Source organism: Adiantum capillus-veneris, chromosome 3, assembly GCF_014529385.1.
Source record: "Adiantum capillus-veneris isolate H3 chromosome 3, ASM1452938v2, whole genome shotgun sequence".
Lineage (NCBI taxonomy): Eukaryota > Viridiplantae > Streptophyta > Polypodiopsida > Polypodiales > Pteridaceae > Adiantum > Adiantum capillus-veneris.
This window is the reverse complement of record NC_140933.1, coordinates 150689614-150707304: the sequence shown is the minus strand read 5'-3', so window position 1 is coordinate 150707304 and position 17691 is coordinate 150689614. Positions and strand designations below refer to the sequence as shown.

General features: G+C 44.0%; 3 protein-coding genes across 3 annotated transcripts in view; 2 read left to right on the top strand and 1 right to left on the bottom strand.

Moving 5' to 3' along the window:
- Window positions 1-11370, top strand: part of LOC147461942 (tubby-like F-box protein 3) — a 53233-nt gene extending 41863 nt beyond the window's left edge. Inside the window, exons 2-4 of the mRNA XM_086509404.1 lie at window positions 10682-10769; window positions 10879-11008; window positions 11088-11370. Of these exons, the coding sequence (XP_086365530.1) occupies window positions 10682-10769; window positions 10879-11008; window positions 11088-11370 (501 nt within the window). The remainder of the gene's footprint in view (window positions 1-10681; window positions 10770-10878; window positions 11009-11087) is intronic.
- LOC147461943 (uncharacterized) lies at window positions 2711-7883 on the bottom strand. The gene has a single exon (XM_086509405.1). The coding sequence runs from the start codon at window positions 5347-5349 to the stop codon at window positions 4957-4959; it is 393 nt and encodes a 130-aa protein (XP_086365531.1). The 5' UTR covers window positions 5350-7883; the 3' UTR covers window positions 2711-4956.
- A 92-nt stretch (window positions 11371-11462) lies between the features above and the next one.
- Window positions 11463-12235, top strand: LOC147461941 (tubby-like F-box protein 14). The gene has a single exon (XM_086509403.1). It carries the CDS (start codon window positions 11463-11465, stop codon window positions 11763-11765), a length of 303 nt encoding a protein of 100 aa, XP_086365529.1. The 3' UTR covers window positions 11766-12235.
- Window positions 12236-17691: the final 5456 nt, after the last annotated feature.

Here is a 17691-nt window from a genome sequence, read left to right as displayed (position 1 = left end):
GGAGCCAGCACTGCAAAATTTGTCCACGCCAGCAGCTTAGCAATCGTTCCTTCTCTGCAGAGGAACTCACGCTACACAGAGAGGTATCTATCTCTCTCTCTCTCTCTCTCTCTCTCTCTCTCGACGCCTACTGAGAAAGTCTCTCTCTCTCTCTCTCTCTCTCTCTCTCTCTCTCTCTCGGCGCTGCTGAGAGACTCTCTCTCACTGTCTTTGATCCGACAGAGAGAGCATGGTCTGCTGAAGTTCACTGCAACACAAATTTTGATAAAGTAAGTAGAAATATCACATGCAAAGTAATCAATTCTTTGATTCCTATGCAAAAGCAGTAAAATTCAGCAATTAGACCAATGGAAATTGTTGTTTTTAAATAAAAATCAGCAACTGTAAATGAAAATCTGATTTCCGTTGGAAAGTCAGTAAAAATCAGCAACACATCACCTGCACACAAGCTTATGAGAAGAAAAACACATTTCAGTGGTTAATTACTAAAAATGCGAACTCGAGGTTCCCCGACTCGAACTGATCCGTAGGTGTGCATACGGTCCCTCGTGCAGCCAAGCCGGCTTTGATACCATGAAACGTACCCAGGGAGTGGATCTTCCGGTTACACGGACCTCCTACAGACACGCGTCGGACGAACCACCCGACCATAGCCACCATCCGGCAGCTCCTCCGTGTTGGGGCCAACGTCTGAGGACATAGGCGTGCACCTGTAAGACCGAGCGTCCCATACCACCCGGCCTCACCTCCTCGAGGTGACCTCGCGCACTCCTAGCCTCGCTGGCTAACCATTGGCACTTTGCCAGTGGGGGTCGATAATTGCAAATGAGGCCTTGGTCTCCCTTTTATAATAATGGTCGGCCACACTGGCCGTTCACACTACGTCGGCCCGGACACTGGACGCCCATCTCGACGGCGTTTGGGCTAGATCCCCTCTCCTATGAGCGGGACATAATAACCATCATGATCATTTACCCTTGTCCTCATATTGTCAATGGCCGACTTTACCATCTGAGTGGTATCTTAAGAAGGTACTCGTAGATGGGCATGGCTCAGGAGGATCTAGAAGGGGTGTCTTTCTGGAGACCGTATATAAGGATGTTGCATACCGACCCCACACATCCGGGGAAGTAATCACTAGGGGAGGGGAGTGCTCATGAAAGAAACGATGCCTCTCTTGAGTTTCTATTCAAGAACAACTGGTATAAATCTTGCTCCATTTGAGCTAGGGACGCTCACTTCTTATGTCGCATAAGGAGTTGGAAGATTATCCTAGACTGTCTGTGATTGATGAGCCCTAGGAGAAGATCCCTTTGAAGCTGTGCTTTCGTCTCTCTACACTCCTCGTCATTCCAACTGTTCAGAGGCATGCTGCAAGAATGTCGTGTCTCTCATCAGGTTGAGTGTGTGGGTATGTCTCTGCTATTGCATCATGCAATGCCTCAGTCAATAAAGTGGCGATCTCCGCCATTGAGAGTCTTAGCGTAGGTCTGCTCTGTATAAACAGAGTCAGTCTCTGGTGTAAATGTATAGCGGGTATGTGTCCTCCCTCTTGACACGTGGGCTGCATTGTATTGAAAGGAGACGGAAAGTGTCAAGAGAGCATGATCCATTGCTACACCTAATGGTCTAGGTCCTACCGTGAAATCGTGAATGCAAGGGATGAAGCTCAGCTGTGCCATGACATAGTCCACTGTGCTGCCCTATGTGGAAAGCATGTGAAATCAGCCGCTCTATGAAAACGTTGTAGGCCATTAAGTATGGCCAAACCGTGTGTGTAGTCGCCATCTCTGTGAGATGTGTCCCATACTTTGTCCACTCTCTGTGCTGTGAATGTCTGTCAAGCCTCAAATCTCCTACATCCATCTCTCTAAGCGTCTCATAGAAGACTATCTGAGCATTGCCCGTCTGGGCATTGAAGTCGTGCAGGAGGATGATGTCACCATATGTCATCGTCAAGGATAGCGAAAGGGTGTATGTGTTTTGTTTGCTGATACTTCTTTCGTGTTATTTTTATTGTGGGGCGTATGTGTGTTGTTTTTCCATTTCTTCTCGTTGGTTTCTTTCTATTTTCATTGTTTCGTTTTATTGGTTTGTTTCCCCTATTTGTTGGAGACATGGCATATCGGTAGGGGTTGTGGGTGGTATGAGGAGTGGGTTGGGGGTGTGGGCATAGTAACAAGAAACGCCATTTCTTTCCTGAAGAAACGGACCAGCTGTTTCCCACCAATCTGTTCCGGGAGAACCTAACCTTTCTTTTTGGGCGTAAAAAATTTGCATGTCACTTTTTTTTCTCCATGTATTTTTTAATAGCCCGAGTCTCTTATTTATGCGCTTGCATTGCTATGTGTGCGGACTCTGCACTCAATGTGTATTGCTCTCTCTCTCTCTCTCTCACACACACACACACACACACACACACACCCCCACACACCAAGGTTCAATGGGTACATGAGAGTGACTCTTATGGCTTCTATACCATAGTCACCACTTGAAACGGAAATGGGAAAACCGGTGTTTCGGAGTTTCGCCCGAGGCAAAAACGGTCAAGAAATATAACAAACAATGTATTTTGTAAAACAAGTAGCCTTATTCATAATTGAAATACAAGAAGACATGATTGAAAAGTTTCGAACGTAATGCTTCATAGATAGTAGACCGTTTTCAAATTAGAAACTAGATCTTCATACTACATAGTGTCGAACCAAGGTACAACTTACAAGATTCATCATGCATGTCACAAGTCAAAATATATGACTGTGCATAAGCTACAAGAGTCATAATATCCATAAAATTCAACCATAAATGTCAGAATACATAGCAAAATGTGACTCAATCAAAGGTCAGTGGCAACTGCAAACATAAATCACCGCACAAACAAAAAGATAGGGTCCATAATCATAATAATAATCAATCCATTGGGCCAAGACTCAAGCCCAACACTAGCCATCCGATACATCCGATGTATGTATCATGCTCGTAGCTCAATCCTGCTCATCATCATTATCTCCGTCATCCTTTGCCTCATCCTCTTCGCTCTTCTCATTAGAAGAGGAAGAGGACTGTTGTGCACTTGTTGAAGGTGAAGCTACACTTTTGCCACTGACTCCAGCTACTTCCCTTTGTTGTTGCTGGCTCCTCGTTTCATGGGCTGGAGTCATAGCCTCCTCACAGAGCAATGCATACAGATCACACTCGTGCTATGGGATATCTGGATTGTTACGCACCTTCTCAATGGACATTGACCTGTGTAGGTTCAGGGGAATCCCAAAGTTTGTCTAGAAGTTGTAAGTTGCAATGACAAAACCTTAATCGCTCAATGTTGTGGAGAGTCCAAGTACTCCAATTCCTCTCACATACACCAGTAGCACTATCTCTTGTGAGAGGACTCGAACGGCTAGGCGTTTCTGCAAACAACACAAGACAATAAAGAGGGAAAGTTGAGTTTTAACACTCGGTTTTGCAGAGACTTAAATGGCAAACAAAGAATTCTAGAAGATTGGGAATGTGTATTTTTGGTGGTGGAGTTTTCGGCTTCCTATGAGTGCTAACATTGTGGGTGGGCTGTTTGCATGGTAACTCTTTTCTGCATTCTTCCCTTGCTCCTTTGTATCCAGCTTTTGATGTATCTCCCTAGTCTATTTCTAGCAAGTATCTGTAAGGTGCAGCGGAAGTGAATGTTGTTCTTTCTCAAGATGAGTGATCCGATCGTGCCTTTTACTTATGGAAGGGAGAGCCTTCCGTGCCCTTAATGAGAGAGTGTAAGTGATTACAAACAAAGTGAATAGACACTGTGCGTGAAGGTGCTGAGACTGAGAGATAGAGAGAGAAGAATACGGTACCAGGGAGTTGTCAAACCCTCCTCCAAAGGCCCCTCTCCCGATGGCCCAGAGATGTCTATGCTATTGATTGCACAATCTGGTACAAGACACTGATGCAAACTTGGAAAGCTATTATGCAATGAGCGAATACGACGACGACGCGACGACGACCTGAATCTCTATCTTCTGCTGTACATGGTGCTGAACGAAACACTGATCTTCCTGCTGTTTCTTGTTGAATTTCTGTTGCTTCAAAAACGCCACCTGCTGTCCCTCTTAATCACTGCTGAAAACGCTGCTTGCTGCTGTCTGGAAACGCTGAATATGGCTGTTAAAAACGCTGAGTAATGCTGTCTATAAGCGCTGCTCTGCTGGTCCTGAAAACGCTGATATGGCCTGCTTGGAAACGTTGTTCTGAGGCTGAATCACCGCTTCTGTTGCGTGTAAAACACTGGTTTGAGATGCCTTTTGAAAACGTTGATGGCTGGTTACAAAGGCTGGCTGCTTGTGTCCAAAACGCTAGCATGCATGAGGGAAAACGCTGATCAGTGGGCTGAAATCACCAAGTCTTATGGGGATGAAAACGTTGGCTATGATGGTTCTTGCTTGAGAAGTTGCCTGTTGAGCAATGCTCATGCTGCCTCTTCTGTCAGGAAGTGCTAGCTCTGGTTTCCTTATATATTTTTTATTAGCAAAATTGCCCTACCTAGTTCCATAGTGGTCTCGTACGGTCCCGTACGTTTTGTACGCGTACGATGATGTGCGGTACTAAACGAACTAAAAAAATTTATGATGTACGATGACGTTATGTACGTTCAAATTTAAAAAACAAATAATTCTCAAGTCTAAGGCGTAGGCCTTAAAGAAACTTGACATTTGTATAGATTACAAGTTACAATACTACAATGTAAAGAGTCGAGACTCAAAGACTAAAGAGAATGAGCATTACATAAACCAAAATGTTCATTGAAATTTGATAAGTAGAGAGTCAAGACTCAAGATGATACAAAAAAGTGGGGGGACCAAGTGGCAAGGGCTACAAAGTACTCAAAAAGTGGCACACCATAATGGAGAGACTAAATAGTAAAGTCTAAAGTAACTAGTCTAAGAGCTTCTAGAATCTAGTCACTAGTCACTAGTCACTAGTGCTCTCATCATCTTCCTCATCTTCCTCTTCTGAGCCTTGCTCATCAACATCATCCTCTTCCTCACAAGAGTCGAAGGATGACGGCTCATAATCTCCATCTCTAATGAGGTTGCCTTCATCATCATACGTTGGCTCTCGAGGCTCTCTATCCTCCATAGTGATGGCTGCCACACAAGAGCCGCTTCCGGAGCTTCGCCCCACATAGGTCCTAGGAGCCTCCGTGGGTGTTGTTGATGCTCTGCCTCTACCTCTTGTAGCACTGGCACCTCTGCCTCTTGTAGCCGATGTAACTCCATGGATGACGACCTTCTTGCGTGATCGTGTGCGAGAAACCCAGCGATCAATCTCCTCAAGCTCCAAGTAGAGCTCACGAAATATCATTTCCTCCTCAGGGTCTTGCTCTTTGTTGACACTCTTTAGAGTGTCAATCGTAAGTGTGAGCTCATCCACGTTGACCTATTTGACATTTACAACATTGGACAATGAAAACATAATTAGTATATTCAAACTAATTAAAGACTAGAGTATAGAAAATGGAGTGAGTTGTGATTATAATTTATAATTTATACCTGTCGAGCCATAGGCATCTCATGCATAGAGCGCAACATGCGTAAATTGGAGCGACAATAGATAAGTCGCTCTAATTGCTTCGTTGAGAGCTTGTTTCAAATTTTGGTGTGGATGAGGGAGTATGCGGACTAATTACGCTCACATGCTCCCGATGAGCAATCCTAAAACACATCAAGAGAGGCATAAGCTATAAGAGACTATAGTTGAAGAGATTAAGCACAAAATGTAAAAGTTTAAGGCTTGTCGCTTACTTGGCCAAGAACCCTCAAAGCAAGTTGTTCGAGAGTGGGCAATTGTTAGCCAAAGCTCTCCCACCAAAATAGAGGCTTCACCAAGGATTGCCGCTTCCAACACAAGTTGGAAGTAAATGCGGTGCCTCGTTGGTCGCTATAGTTGATTACCTCTTGGAGAAATGCTCCAATGTTCTCTTCTTTTAGCACCTTAAAGACGTAATTGTTGCGCTCCTCAATAAGCTCTTGATTTGCAAAGAGTTCCGGCTTCTTGTAAGCCGGATGCAAGAGAGCCGCAAAGTAATGGATAGGTCTCTTCATCCAATCCCACCGCTTTTTGATTAGGAGGAGAATGTCGTCTCTCTTGGGAGAGTCCTCGAGGTAATCACTACAAGAAGACAGAGGAAATGTACTAAGTAGAGAAACAAGCATGTAGAATCTAGATATATAGAGAATGTATTATGTAATAATAAATATGTAGTTATACTGTGTTCCATCAGGAGCCCCATCTAGGATTGTAGACTTCTCAATCTCCTTGTAAGCTTCCTCCATGAAGTGCCATAGAAGCCCAATAGTTTGCCCCTTCCATGTCGGTCATGCGGAGAGCCTTGTACAAGGGCAAGATCGCAATGACAAGACCCTTAATTTCTTGCCAAAACTCCTCCCGCAAGCAAAGCCGTTGAATGGCTTTTGCATCTTGTTGTGAAGCGGCGGACTCTCCGTTCATCCACTCAAACTCATCGGAGACCATGATCTTTTGTATTTTGTTTTGCACATCATAGAGCCGCTCTAGAAGTAGCCACATGGCGGCAAAGCGAGTGGCCGATGGCTTCTTCAACTCAAGGTCGGAGTAGGTGCGGTAAATGGCAAGCACCCTCACTTTGCCATTGATGAAATTGATGATGGAGAGTGCTTGGTTGAGGATATCTTTCACCCAACCTAGCTCCCCTATGTCTTCAAAGAGAAGGTCAAGGCAATGAGAGGCACATGGAGTCCATACTATGAATGGAAATTCCTTCTCTAGCCTCTTACTCATTGCCTTGCAATTTGAAGCATTGTCGGTAATCACTTGCACGACATGCTCCGCACCAACCTACACAAGAGGCATTTTTGACAAAAAGAGTTAAAACTTAAAAGTTAAAACATAGGACTCATTGGCAATTGCTCAAGACATAAAGGCTCGATTTACGGTTTTACCTCAAGAATGGCTTGACGGATGTGCTTCCAAATGAATGCCCGGGTCACTTTCTTCCCACTCGAACCCGCATCCACCGCCCACAAGAAGTACGTGCCAAGAGGACAAGAAACAAGAATGTTGATGATGTCCCTCTTCTTGCGGTCGCTCCTTCCATCGTAGAGAATAGAGCATCCATACTTTGCCCAACCCGCACGTACGGGCTCAAGTGACTTGTCAATCCTTGCCCTCTCTTCATCAAGCTTCTTTGTTCTCATGTCGTGATATGGCACACCCGTCCACCCTTTGCATGGACCAACCGCCGCAATTGCTATGATCATCCTCTTCCATCACACCAACCGAAGAATGTTGAAGGAGAGATTGCATTCAATCACCGTGCAAGCAATCTCTATTTCCGCGATTCTTTGTCTCTCCTTGAGGAAAGACAAGGAGCCAGAGCATCCACCCACCGATTTCGCAAGAGAAGCTTGCTTTGCCATCTTCGGAGGCCGGCCACCATCACTTGAAGACCCCTTGGACTTCTTGGAGGAGGCACCACCATCACATGAGGCCGCGGTGGCACTGGTAGCCATGGACATAGTTGGAGAGGTCTCTTCCTCCGAATCGGAGCTATCAACATCTGGCGACACGAACTCATCCGAGGTGACTCTACCCTTGTGTGTCTTCAATGAAAGATACTTTCTCTTGCATTCCGCAAGGATATCTTCGGGGATATTAGGACATGGGCCTGCTTGTCCTCCCATCTTTGTCAAGTGGATGATGAGACGGGTGACGGAAGAGGTCATACCTTTTGGGCAATATTTGCACCACCACTTGCAAGCGTTTTGCTTGCCCCCCACCCGCCTAAAATATCGGCAATGCTTCTCAAAGGCTTCATGAAGAGGAGGCGGCATTATGTAGTATGTAGCTAGTAGCTACTAGTATGATGTATGATGTATTAATAGATGAGAGAGAGAGAGAGAGAGAGAGAGAGAGGGGGGGGGGGGGGGGGGGGAGGGGGGCACTTGGAAGGATGGGGTGGGGGTGGGAGAAGGAGAGACCCAAGGGAGCTCGAGGGAGAGAGACCCAAGGGAGAGAAGATGGAGACTCGAGAGCTTGAGCCCACTTGACTGTCGAGAGCTCCAAGCCTTCAATGGAAGCACATGGAGATGAGAGGCTAGAGCATTGAGAGGCTTATGGCTAGAGCTTGTACTATGTAGCTTGTAGGTTGTGTTGGATAACAAGGGGGAAGAGTTGCTCGTTCTTACCGTTCTTACCGTTCTGAGGGATCTGCGAAGTCTGAGAGGTACTTGTGGAAGTCTTGTTTTCCTTAGACTTTCCCTTGTTGTGCTTCATCTCCTGTGCGAGAGAAATCGCTACCGCCTTGTTGAGATCGATTGGGTCGAGGACTTCGACATCAAACCTGATATAGTCGTCCAACCCGAAAATGAAAGCCTCCTTGCGCTCATCATCAGATTTGCGTAATTGGGTGTCGAGCTGCAAAACACGATTAGAGAAAGACATAACTGGCATACCATTTTGCTTGAGAGCGTGCCAATCGTTCTTCAAACGTGCTAGGTATTGTGGTGGCATGAACCGCGCCTTGAGCTTGTCTTGGAAGTCGGCCCAATTGAAGGAAAGGGGTGTGTCCTCGTCGGCTTCCTCGAGGTGCGCGGCCAACTGTGCCTCTTGCCATGCGTGGTACCAATTTATGGCATCACCGGCAAGGTATATGGCTGCCGTCAAAACCTTGCTATTCCCTTTCTTCTTAGTTGTCGCAAAATAAGCATTAAATTGATGCAACCAAGAATGAATAACCGTAGCATCCATCTGACCATCATACGTACTGAAAGTCAACTTCTCTGTGACTGGGTTGTTGGAGTCCAAATCTCGGCTTGCGCCACTTGATGAACTACCAACATCTTTGGCTGGCTCGGACTTCGAGGCGAGAACCCGTCGAACCAATTCTTGCATGCGTAATTCTCTCCGTGTCTCACGATCGGCCTCCAAGGCCGCTCGTCTTTCTTCGGCCGCCAAGCGCGCATCATCACGCTCACGCTTCAAAGCTGCCTTTCGTTCTGCTTTTCTTTCTTTTCGTTCCTTGTCCGCCAAGCGCGCTTGTTCACGCTCACAAATCATCTGTTCCTCAGAGGTTGCCTGTCGTTCTTGGCGCTCACTGACGACCTTGCGCTCACACCAAGGTTGCTTTTTCCCACCTCACGTCGATTGGCCGGCCGCCAAGTGCACGGTCCGCTCTCAATGAGTAAAAAGAGGCACAAGGGGAGGTTGGACAAGCCCTTCAGAATTCTTGGGTTTCTTGTCACCCTTCAAAAACACGATTAGGAAGCAACACGCCCAAGTGGACTTGGGTTAGGTGCGACCGCAACAAGCAAAAAAGAATAAAATTCTATGGTTCTTTCCTTGAGTGATACAAAACATTGCCAAAGCTCTGATACCAATGTAAGGTGCAGCGGAAGTGAATGTTGTTCTTTCTCAAGATGAGTGATCCGATCGTGCTCAAGGTTCCTTTTACTTACGGAAGGGAAAGCCTTCCGTGCCCTTAATGAGAAAGCCTTTCGTGCAAGTGATCGCAAACAAAGTGAATAGACACTGTGCGTGAAGGTGGTGAGACCGAGGGAAAGAGAGAGAATAATACGACACCAAGGAGTTGTCAAACCCTCCTCTGAAGGCCCCTCTCTTGATGGCGAGAGAGGTCTATGCTATTGATTGCACAATTTGGTACAAGACACCGATGCAAACTTGGAAAGCTATTATGCAATGAGCGAATACGACGACGGCGACGACGACCCGAATCTCTATCTTTTGCTGTACATGGTGCTGAAAGAAATGCTGATCTTGCTGCTGTTTCTTGCTGAATTTCTGCTGCTTCAAAAACGCCACTTGCTGCCCTCTTAATCGCTGCTGAAAATGCTGCTTGCTGCTGTCTGGAAACGCTGATTATGGCTGTTGAAAAACGCTGAGTAATGCTGTCTATAAGCTCTGCTCTGCTGGTCTTGAAAACGCTGATTATGGCCTGCTTGGAAACTCTATTCTGAGGCTGAATCGCCGCTTCTGCTGCGTGTAAAACGCTGGTCTTAGATGCCTTTTGAAAACGCTGATGGCTGGTTACAAACGCTGGCTGCTGGTGTCCCAAACGCTAGCATGCATGAGGGAAAACGTTGATCTGTGGGCTGAAATCGCGAAGTCTCCAAGGAGATGAAAACGCTGGCTATGATGGTTCTTGCTTGAGAAGTTGCCTGTTGAGCAATGCTCCTGCTGCCTCTTCTGCCAGGAGGTGCTAGCTCTGGTTTCCTCATATATTTCATTAGCAAAATTGCCCTACCTAGTTCCCAACAAAAGTCACTTGATAAATAAGTGAAAAATGTCAAAAATAGGGAAAATAGGTTTAATGCACTGGAAAATTCCCCTGATGGATTCTGATGATCATGCTGTGTGCAACCGGAGGATATGCATCTAATCTAAGTGTTTGGACATGCACGGTCTGCGGACAGACTCACAAAAGTGCCAGATCACTTCTATTCTAGACTGACTTTTATTGGTGTTTTGTCTTTTCAGTTTTGTAATCTTGTTATAACCCAGGGGTTTTTTCACTACCAACGTGTTATCTCTTTGTAATACCAAGGGTCAAGCCCCACAAAAAAGAGAGAGAGAGAGAGAGAGAGAGAGAGAGAGAGAGAGAGAGAGCAATGGATGGATGTTAATGCATGGTTACTTGCAGCCTGGTCCCCGAGACACAACCATACAATGTTTTATCAAACGTGACAGCAGTAATTCGACATACCATCTATATCTTGGACTCACTACAAGTAAGTTGTCCTAAATTGAGAGTAAATGGCGTACTTCAAACCTGTAAATGGACGTATGTGAGGTGGTTGATCTTTGAGGTGTATCAATGACTTATGTTCACTTGTGCAGCTCTGGTGGAAAGTGGAAAGTTTCTTCTTGCAGCGAGAAAGGTCAGGCGAGCTACTAGTGCAGATTACATAATTTCCTTGAACCCGGATGACATGTCAAGGGGAAGCAATACGTATGTAGGGAAGCTCAGGTGAGCATCCACTTGATTTCGAGGAGTCAAGGGCATAGTGAGCATGCAATGACCTCTTTTGGATTTCTCTATGATACAGGTCAAACTTTCTAGGCACAAAGTTTACCGTCTATGATAGCCAGCCTCCACATAGTGGGGCAGTGGCGTCGTTCAACAAGGCAGGTCGCCGAGTTGGCTCAAAACAAGTGTCACCACGGCTGCCTGCTGGAAGCTACAATGTAGCTCATGTTGCCTATGAATTAAATGTGTTGGGCACCAGAGGACCCAGGCGGATGCACTGCATTATGCATTCAATACCAGCATCTGCAATTGAACCGGGGGTGTTGCCCCCACCCCTGTCGAATTCTCAAGTGCTGCTTTAGAGTATACTTTGTCAACACTTCCCTCATTTGGCTCAAAATCCTCTTACTCGGATTTCAGCACCACTGATGCGGAAGGCTTACTGAAAAATGTCATGTCCAAGGATGGACCGCTTATCTTAAAAAACAAGGCTCCCAGGTGGCACGAACAACTACAGTGTTGGTGTCTTAACTTTCGAGGACGCGTTACGGTGGCCTCCGTGAAGAATTTCCAGTTAGTGGCTGCTACAGCAGAACCGGCGCAACCCAGCTCTCAAAGTGACTATGATAAAGTTCTGTTGCAGTTTGGTAAAGTTGGCAAAGACATGTTTACCATGGATTACCGATACCCGCTGTCTGCGTTTCAAGCATTTGCCATCTGCCTCAGCAGCTTCGACACCAAGCTAGCTTGTGAATAAAGTACATGTAATTTAGCACGTTTCCGGGATTTGGGTGGGATTGTAAGTTGATTCCATCAGGTGTATGGCAGTGTTGGCTTTGTTGCAGGAGCACCCAAGGGATATGCTGTTGTTTTGCATTGTTGCAGAACCTTTGTGGAGTCTGAAGTGTTATTTGCAAACAGGTACATTCACCCAAAGAAGACACTAAAAAGGGAAAAGCTGCCTTTATGTTTTATTAGACTTGAAGCAGGTCTATCTGGCATTGTCTTTGTACACGACCTGGCTTGTGCTTGTGTAAAACTGTTGTTAATTGCTGGAGTGAGAATTTATACTGTAGCAGGGTAAGTGTGTCAGAAGTTCGTCAACACTACAATAATGTGTTCCATGTAAAGGACAGCAATGGCCAGTAGCACAAGGTGATAGGGAACTGTCTGAGTCTCTGCTTGTTGTACAAAGGAGATTGATAATTTTCCATTACTTGTGTGCCTTGATAATGAGCAGTAGGGTGAACTGGTTATTACAAAACATAATCTAGCAGGTATTTAATCATAGTTATGCTGCTGTTCAATTTTAATTGAAAAGCGCTCGTGCGTCATGTTTCTGGGCTCCTTTGCTGGAAATGTCCATTTATCGGATGAAACTTTGCAGTCTAGAAATTTTTGTACCTTCTTCGTCTATAAAGTGGATTTCTGTTGGGCATGAGTTCGTTGATTGGAAAGCTGGAGGGGTAATATGGTGATGGGCACTTGGTAATTTGCATCTTTTTAACATTTATATCTTGCGAGTGGTGCATTTTGGAAATTTTGGAGAAATTCAAGTCCAACACCAATTTGTTCTTTCCGTAATTTAAGAGAATTAGGGGAGTTTTTATTGTGTATTTATACGTCCGTTACTCAAAACAAAAGGAGAATATGGGTGTTTTAGAATTGATGTGATTGTTTTCGACATAAGGCTGCATTAAGGTTTGAGCAGGAGGAGGAATTCATGTGATGAAAATAATTTGTCCACGTATTGGGCGATGAGAACTCCGCTTATAATACCTCTTATGTTCACCATGTGACTTAAAAGATCAAAACAGGAGCTATGACTTTGATTACCACCTCTTTTCCTTGGCTATTGAATTGACTTACTAACTGCATTCTATACTTGATCTATTGGACATGCTACTCTGGTGCTTTTTGGCATACTTCACCAGCCTACCATGGAAGAGGATGAAATTTTATCTAGTTAAATAAACACCCTCACGAGTGTCATCATACAACTTGTCTACATCCAATTGCCCTGCATGTTACTTCAGCTTTATAGGGAAGCTATTACAACACGTTATCATTGCTTGATAAAGAGAACTAGAACCAGCAATTAACAATGTAAAAACAACGAAGAAGACTAGCACTCTAAACTCTAGAGCGTTGTCAAGAACACAATTAAGTCATTTGGAACCTTTTCTGACCATAAGGTATTTCACAAATTTATCAAGATATCTCCCTTTACATGAAACATATGGGGTATTACTGTTCTTGAAGAGTTGCCGGGCATGATTTTAAATTGAAGAGATACAAAGATTTCTATAGAAAGAAATAAACCAATTTGCACAAAAATAGTCTCTATTTATACTAATTAGATGTGGTCACACAACACAATTATTTGTTTTTTTGATAACAACATGCTTCAACTAGGATCAAAATGCTTAAGATAGATGGAAGGAATCCCTGTGCCATGCTTGTGCTCATATCTAACTTGAGGTTATTTTGAGCTCAAATTCTTTACTAAAACTAAAGATTCCGAGAATAAGGGCTTGTTGGAATCCTTTCCTTACTAAACCTACTACCACCCATTCATCCTCGGTACGCTCTTGACGACAGAGCTAGAAAGCTCAGGGCTTTGGAAATTTTGCCTTGCTAGCTTGCATCAAATGAAGGCTTCCTCCTCACCCTGCTATATGACACAGAAAGGGGTGGCCAAATTTGGGATCACACCAAGTCCTCATGAATTGATAGGTTCTGGCCTCTCACTCTCTCAATTTGAGACTCATAGATGCACTAAGGACGTTCATTGGGGGAAAAGGGATCAATTCTCTTTTTGAAAGAGACCAAATTTATATGACTCGATTGTGGAATATTCATAGACCCTTTATCAAACATGGTTGTGATTTTATTAGGGAAGGTGAGGCTTGCACATATGGAAACATGCTCCGGTTTGACCATGTATTGTGGCTCATGATTTTCGAAGTCATTGTCATCCTTCTTGCTAACTCATTCAAATTCCTTGATAGGATTGCAATAGAGGCATGGTGAAGACATTGCTTATGAATTTGTTATACAAGGAGAGGGTTAAAACTTATGTCAAGAATGTTGCCCTCTTTCAACAAGTACCACCCAATTCTCTTGGAGGGGACTTGGGACAATTTCTACGAACGGTTTTGACTAGGGACTCAAGCTCTGATTTCCATAGTGGCCAAAAAGGAAGGGTGGAACAAGAAAGAGCTAAAGCCTAAAGTTCTTGATTCCTCAGAAAATTGCTTACCTCACCCTCATGGACTCCTATTAATTCTCTCTTAGATTCCTTCTTTGAAAGATTTGTTTTTGGATTTGCTATTTCTCCTACCTCTACTTGGGAAAATTATGTTTTGTTTGGTCTTTTTAAAACTTGTCAAGCTCAAATTGTGTAATGCTAAAGACATTTTCTCCACCATAAACCCCTCGACATGTCATTGTCCTATAAATGTGCCTGGGTGGACTATTTGTATCATGTACAATTAATGCCCATGGCCGGCAACAATAACGTTTCCTACATGTTTTTTGACAGTGCAAATTTTTGCAAAACAAGCACTTTGTATGAAATATCCTGTTGAGGTAAAGGCGGTGTGCCTTACCATTGTGTCCAACCGCCCATTTATTTCCCCCATGTACAAAGAATAAGGAGCTCTCACAGTCTTCTAATTGAGAGGCTAGCTCCACCCACACATAGTTTCCTTCTCTTTTCTTTCTCTCGCACACACACACACCCCCACACACACGCTTTTTCAATTGGTACCAAAGCTTGGTTCTACACAAGAGGTCATGTACAAACCTCTCACTTTGTGGCATGCAAGCATTGGTGCATTGCCGAGTAGATGGCCATTTTGGCGATCACCATTGGAGCTTGGTGCAGGTGAGACCACTAAGATATGGAGTAGATTGGAGTGGAGAAGCATTAGGTGAGCTTCATTCTCAGAGTGAGTATAGGAGCAGGTGTGAGCTTGCATTTAATTCACACGAGCATTGGGAGTGTAAGTGTTGAAAGATTTGCAACAAAACGTTTAGTCCATCTTTGCATATGTATTTTGCCACGTATAAAGAGCTTCTTTCAGCAAGTCTTCCAAGTTTCTAGCTAATTTTTTGAGCGCTACAACTTTGTAGATGAAAGTTTTTCCAAATTCTTCATTGATGTAGAGTGCTGAGACTGTCTGTAGGTCGTGGGTATATAGCAAAATTTTTTGCAGCTCAATTTTCTCCCACTTAAAAGCAAGATTTCATGCTCGTTTTTCTAGAGCTAACCGATTTTTGTGCTCTTCAACTTTGCAGAAGGAAGTTCTTACAAATTCTAAGTAGATTTGGGACCTGCAAGGTGGTCTACTTTAATAGGTTCATGGACACTTTGACACCTAGAGCTCTTAGCATTGAAACACACGATTGACATTGGACCTTGAGAGAGAGAGAGAGAGAGAGAGAGAGAGAGAGAGAGAGAGAGAGAGGCTGAGAGCTAATTTTTGGGCTCTCCTACGACACTTCCATTTGACATTAGAAGAGGACATTGAGTGCTCTTCTCGACATCGTTTTACCCTCCTTTGGCATCGGAGATTCATTTCATTGGAGACATAGAGCAACATCGGCTTTTGACTCCTAGCATCGGCTAGCCCACACTCGACATCCTCGACATCAGTGGCTTTTCTCGGCCTACCTTCGACCACCCTTGCCCCATATTGATTGTAGTCGAAGGGATTGAACAGAGCACATCCATAGCTCTTCTCGGGTCTCTTGATAAATGGTTTTTTGAGCACCCTACTCAGAGGCAAAGATTCGGCATCAACGCACATGTGGAGAGAATTGGAGTTCCGATCGAGAATCACTTTTTTGATCGAGGTTTTAGCGTGTGTACTTTTCTGGTCAACGAACATTCTGCCGAGGTTTTTCTGCTCATAGGTGTATTTTTCCAGTGCGGATTTTATGATGCACAGATTATCTGGGTTTTTTCAGAGAGTTTTATGTGCGGATTTGTGCTTTTTATGATCATGGGCGCCATATGCGGATACATGTGAGATAGTTATAGCTCATAGTTTAACATTCACAAGTATACTTGTTTCGAACATGGGATTTTTCCGAAGAGCTCCTTGTGCAAAATCAAACTCATTTTGCCATAGCTTTGGCGGTTGATGTATGTCTATATGTGGATTTGCTATTGTGAGACCGAGTATTTTTTTATAGTCTATGTGGTTTTGGTGAGATTTTTTTGAAATTTTGCTTGAATTACAAGGGAAACTCTGGCCTTTTCCCTCCGTTTCTTGCTATAGTTTCTATGTGTTTGCAACTTACTCTTTGATGCTTTAGTGGTTGCGATTTACTCCCACTTTGATAGTGATCGATTTTTGAGTCTCACTTTGATAGGTTTTGTCTGTTTGGACACGGATTTAGTGTTTTTGTATCCACTCTTGTAGGAGTGAGATTTCGTGTGGTTACGCGGTACAGGTAGTGGGTTTTGAGCTCTATTAGGCTTTACATGTTAGAAGTACAAAGATTCACACTTATTAAACTTTGCACGTACTTTTGTGGGATGCATTTTTGAGCATTGTGTTTGTTCATTACTTGCGTATATGGTTATGTGTTTTATGCTCGGTTGAGCTGTTTATCCCCAGTTTTGAGCTCAATTAGTTTAGTGACTCTTTTGTGCTTTCATATCTCTTGTTTGACGCTCGATCATGCACAGATGTGAGTTGTGGATACACTGTACATTATATTGTAGAGTCATTTTACGCATATGCGAGCATCAATTTGATGCGGTTGATCATAGTTATGATTGTGTAGTGGTCGAGGCGATCTTCCACTTTGACATATTTGAAGCAGTTTATGCTTGAGATTTTGCTTAGTTTGTAGGGGAAATTCTACCGATTGAGATTTTGCTTAGTCTACAGGGAAGACTCTGCCGGTTTTCTCTCAGGATTTCTCGCCATAGTTTTGGTTTTGTCACTATACAATTTTGTTGCATATGCGCTACACTGATATGACATCCATCATGTGTGACAATTTAGAGTCGATAGTGACCATTCGTGAGAGACATCGGTCTCATAGTTAACAATATATGCGATGTTGGCATTGTGGTCACACTGGGCACATTAGGCATTGTTGCTTTCGACGTATGAGGCAACAACAATGATGTATGAGAGATGCAAATGTGGTTTTGACACATGCTAGAGAGGTGTCGGATGCCAGTGACAGTGATGTTACTTCTACCTCTAAAGTTTTTGAGAGGTGGCACTTCTCCCCGTTGGTTGCAAGATGAGGATGCGATCTTCCCCTTCACATCACATCATTAGTCAAAATGTGTGCCATGTTCCTTAGTTGAGACAAATTTTGATCTCAACAAGATAGTCAACAGATTATCTGTGTTAGATACTGCTTAAAAAGCTGTCTTTCTAGATGCATTGCAAATTGCTAGTGATTTTACAGGGAGCCCGGAGTGGCTTGGTCTACCCTATGCATGTATCTAAGGTACAAGATGATTTGGTATTGATTGTGTTTTAGACATGTCAATGAGAGACAAGACGAGTCTTGTTCATGTATCTCCAGATTGCTGTGCACAACGTGTTTGTTACTACGGAGTTAGAGCGGCTATGCTATGACGGGACATAGCAGGTTTACCCTCTTAGGACAGAGATACCTCCGACTATGGAGATGGATGATATGGAGGT

Bases quoted from the DNA above. Each gene is read 5' to 3' on its own strand.
- LOC147461941 (XM_086509403.1), top strand. From the start codon at position 11,463: ATGTCCAAGGATGGACCGCTTATCTTAAAAAACAAGGCTCCCAGGTGG.
- LOC147461943 (XM_086509405.1), bottom strand. From the start codon at position 5,349: ATGATATTTCGTGAGCTCTACTTGGAGCTTGAGGAGATTGATCGCTGG.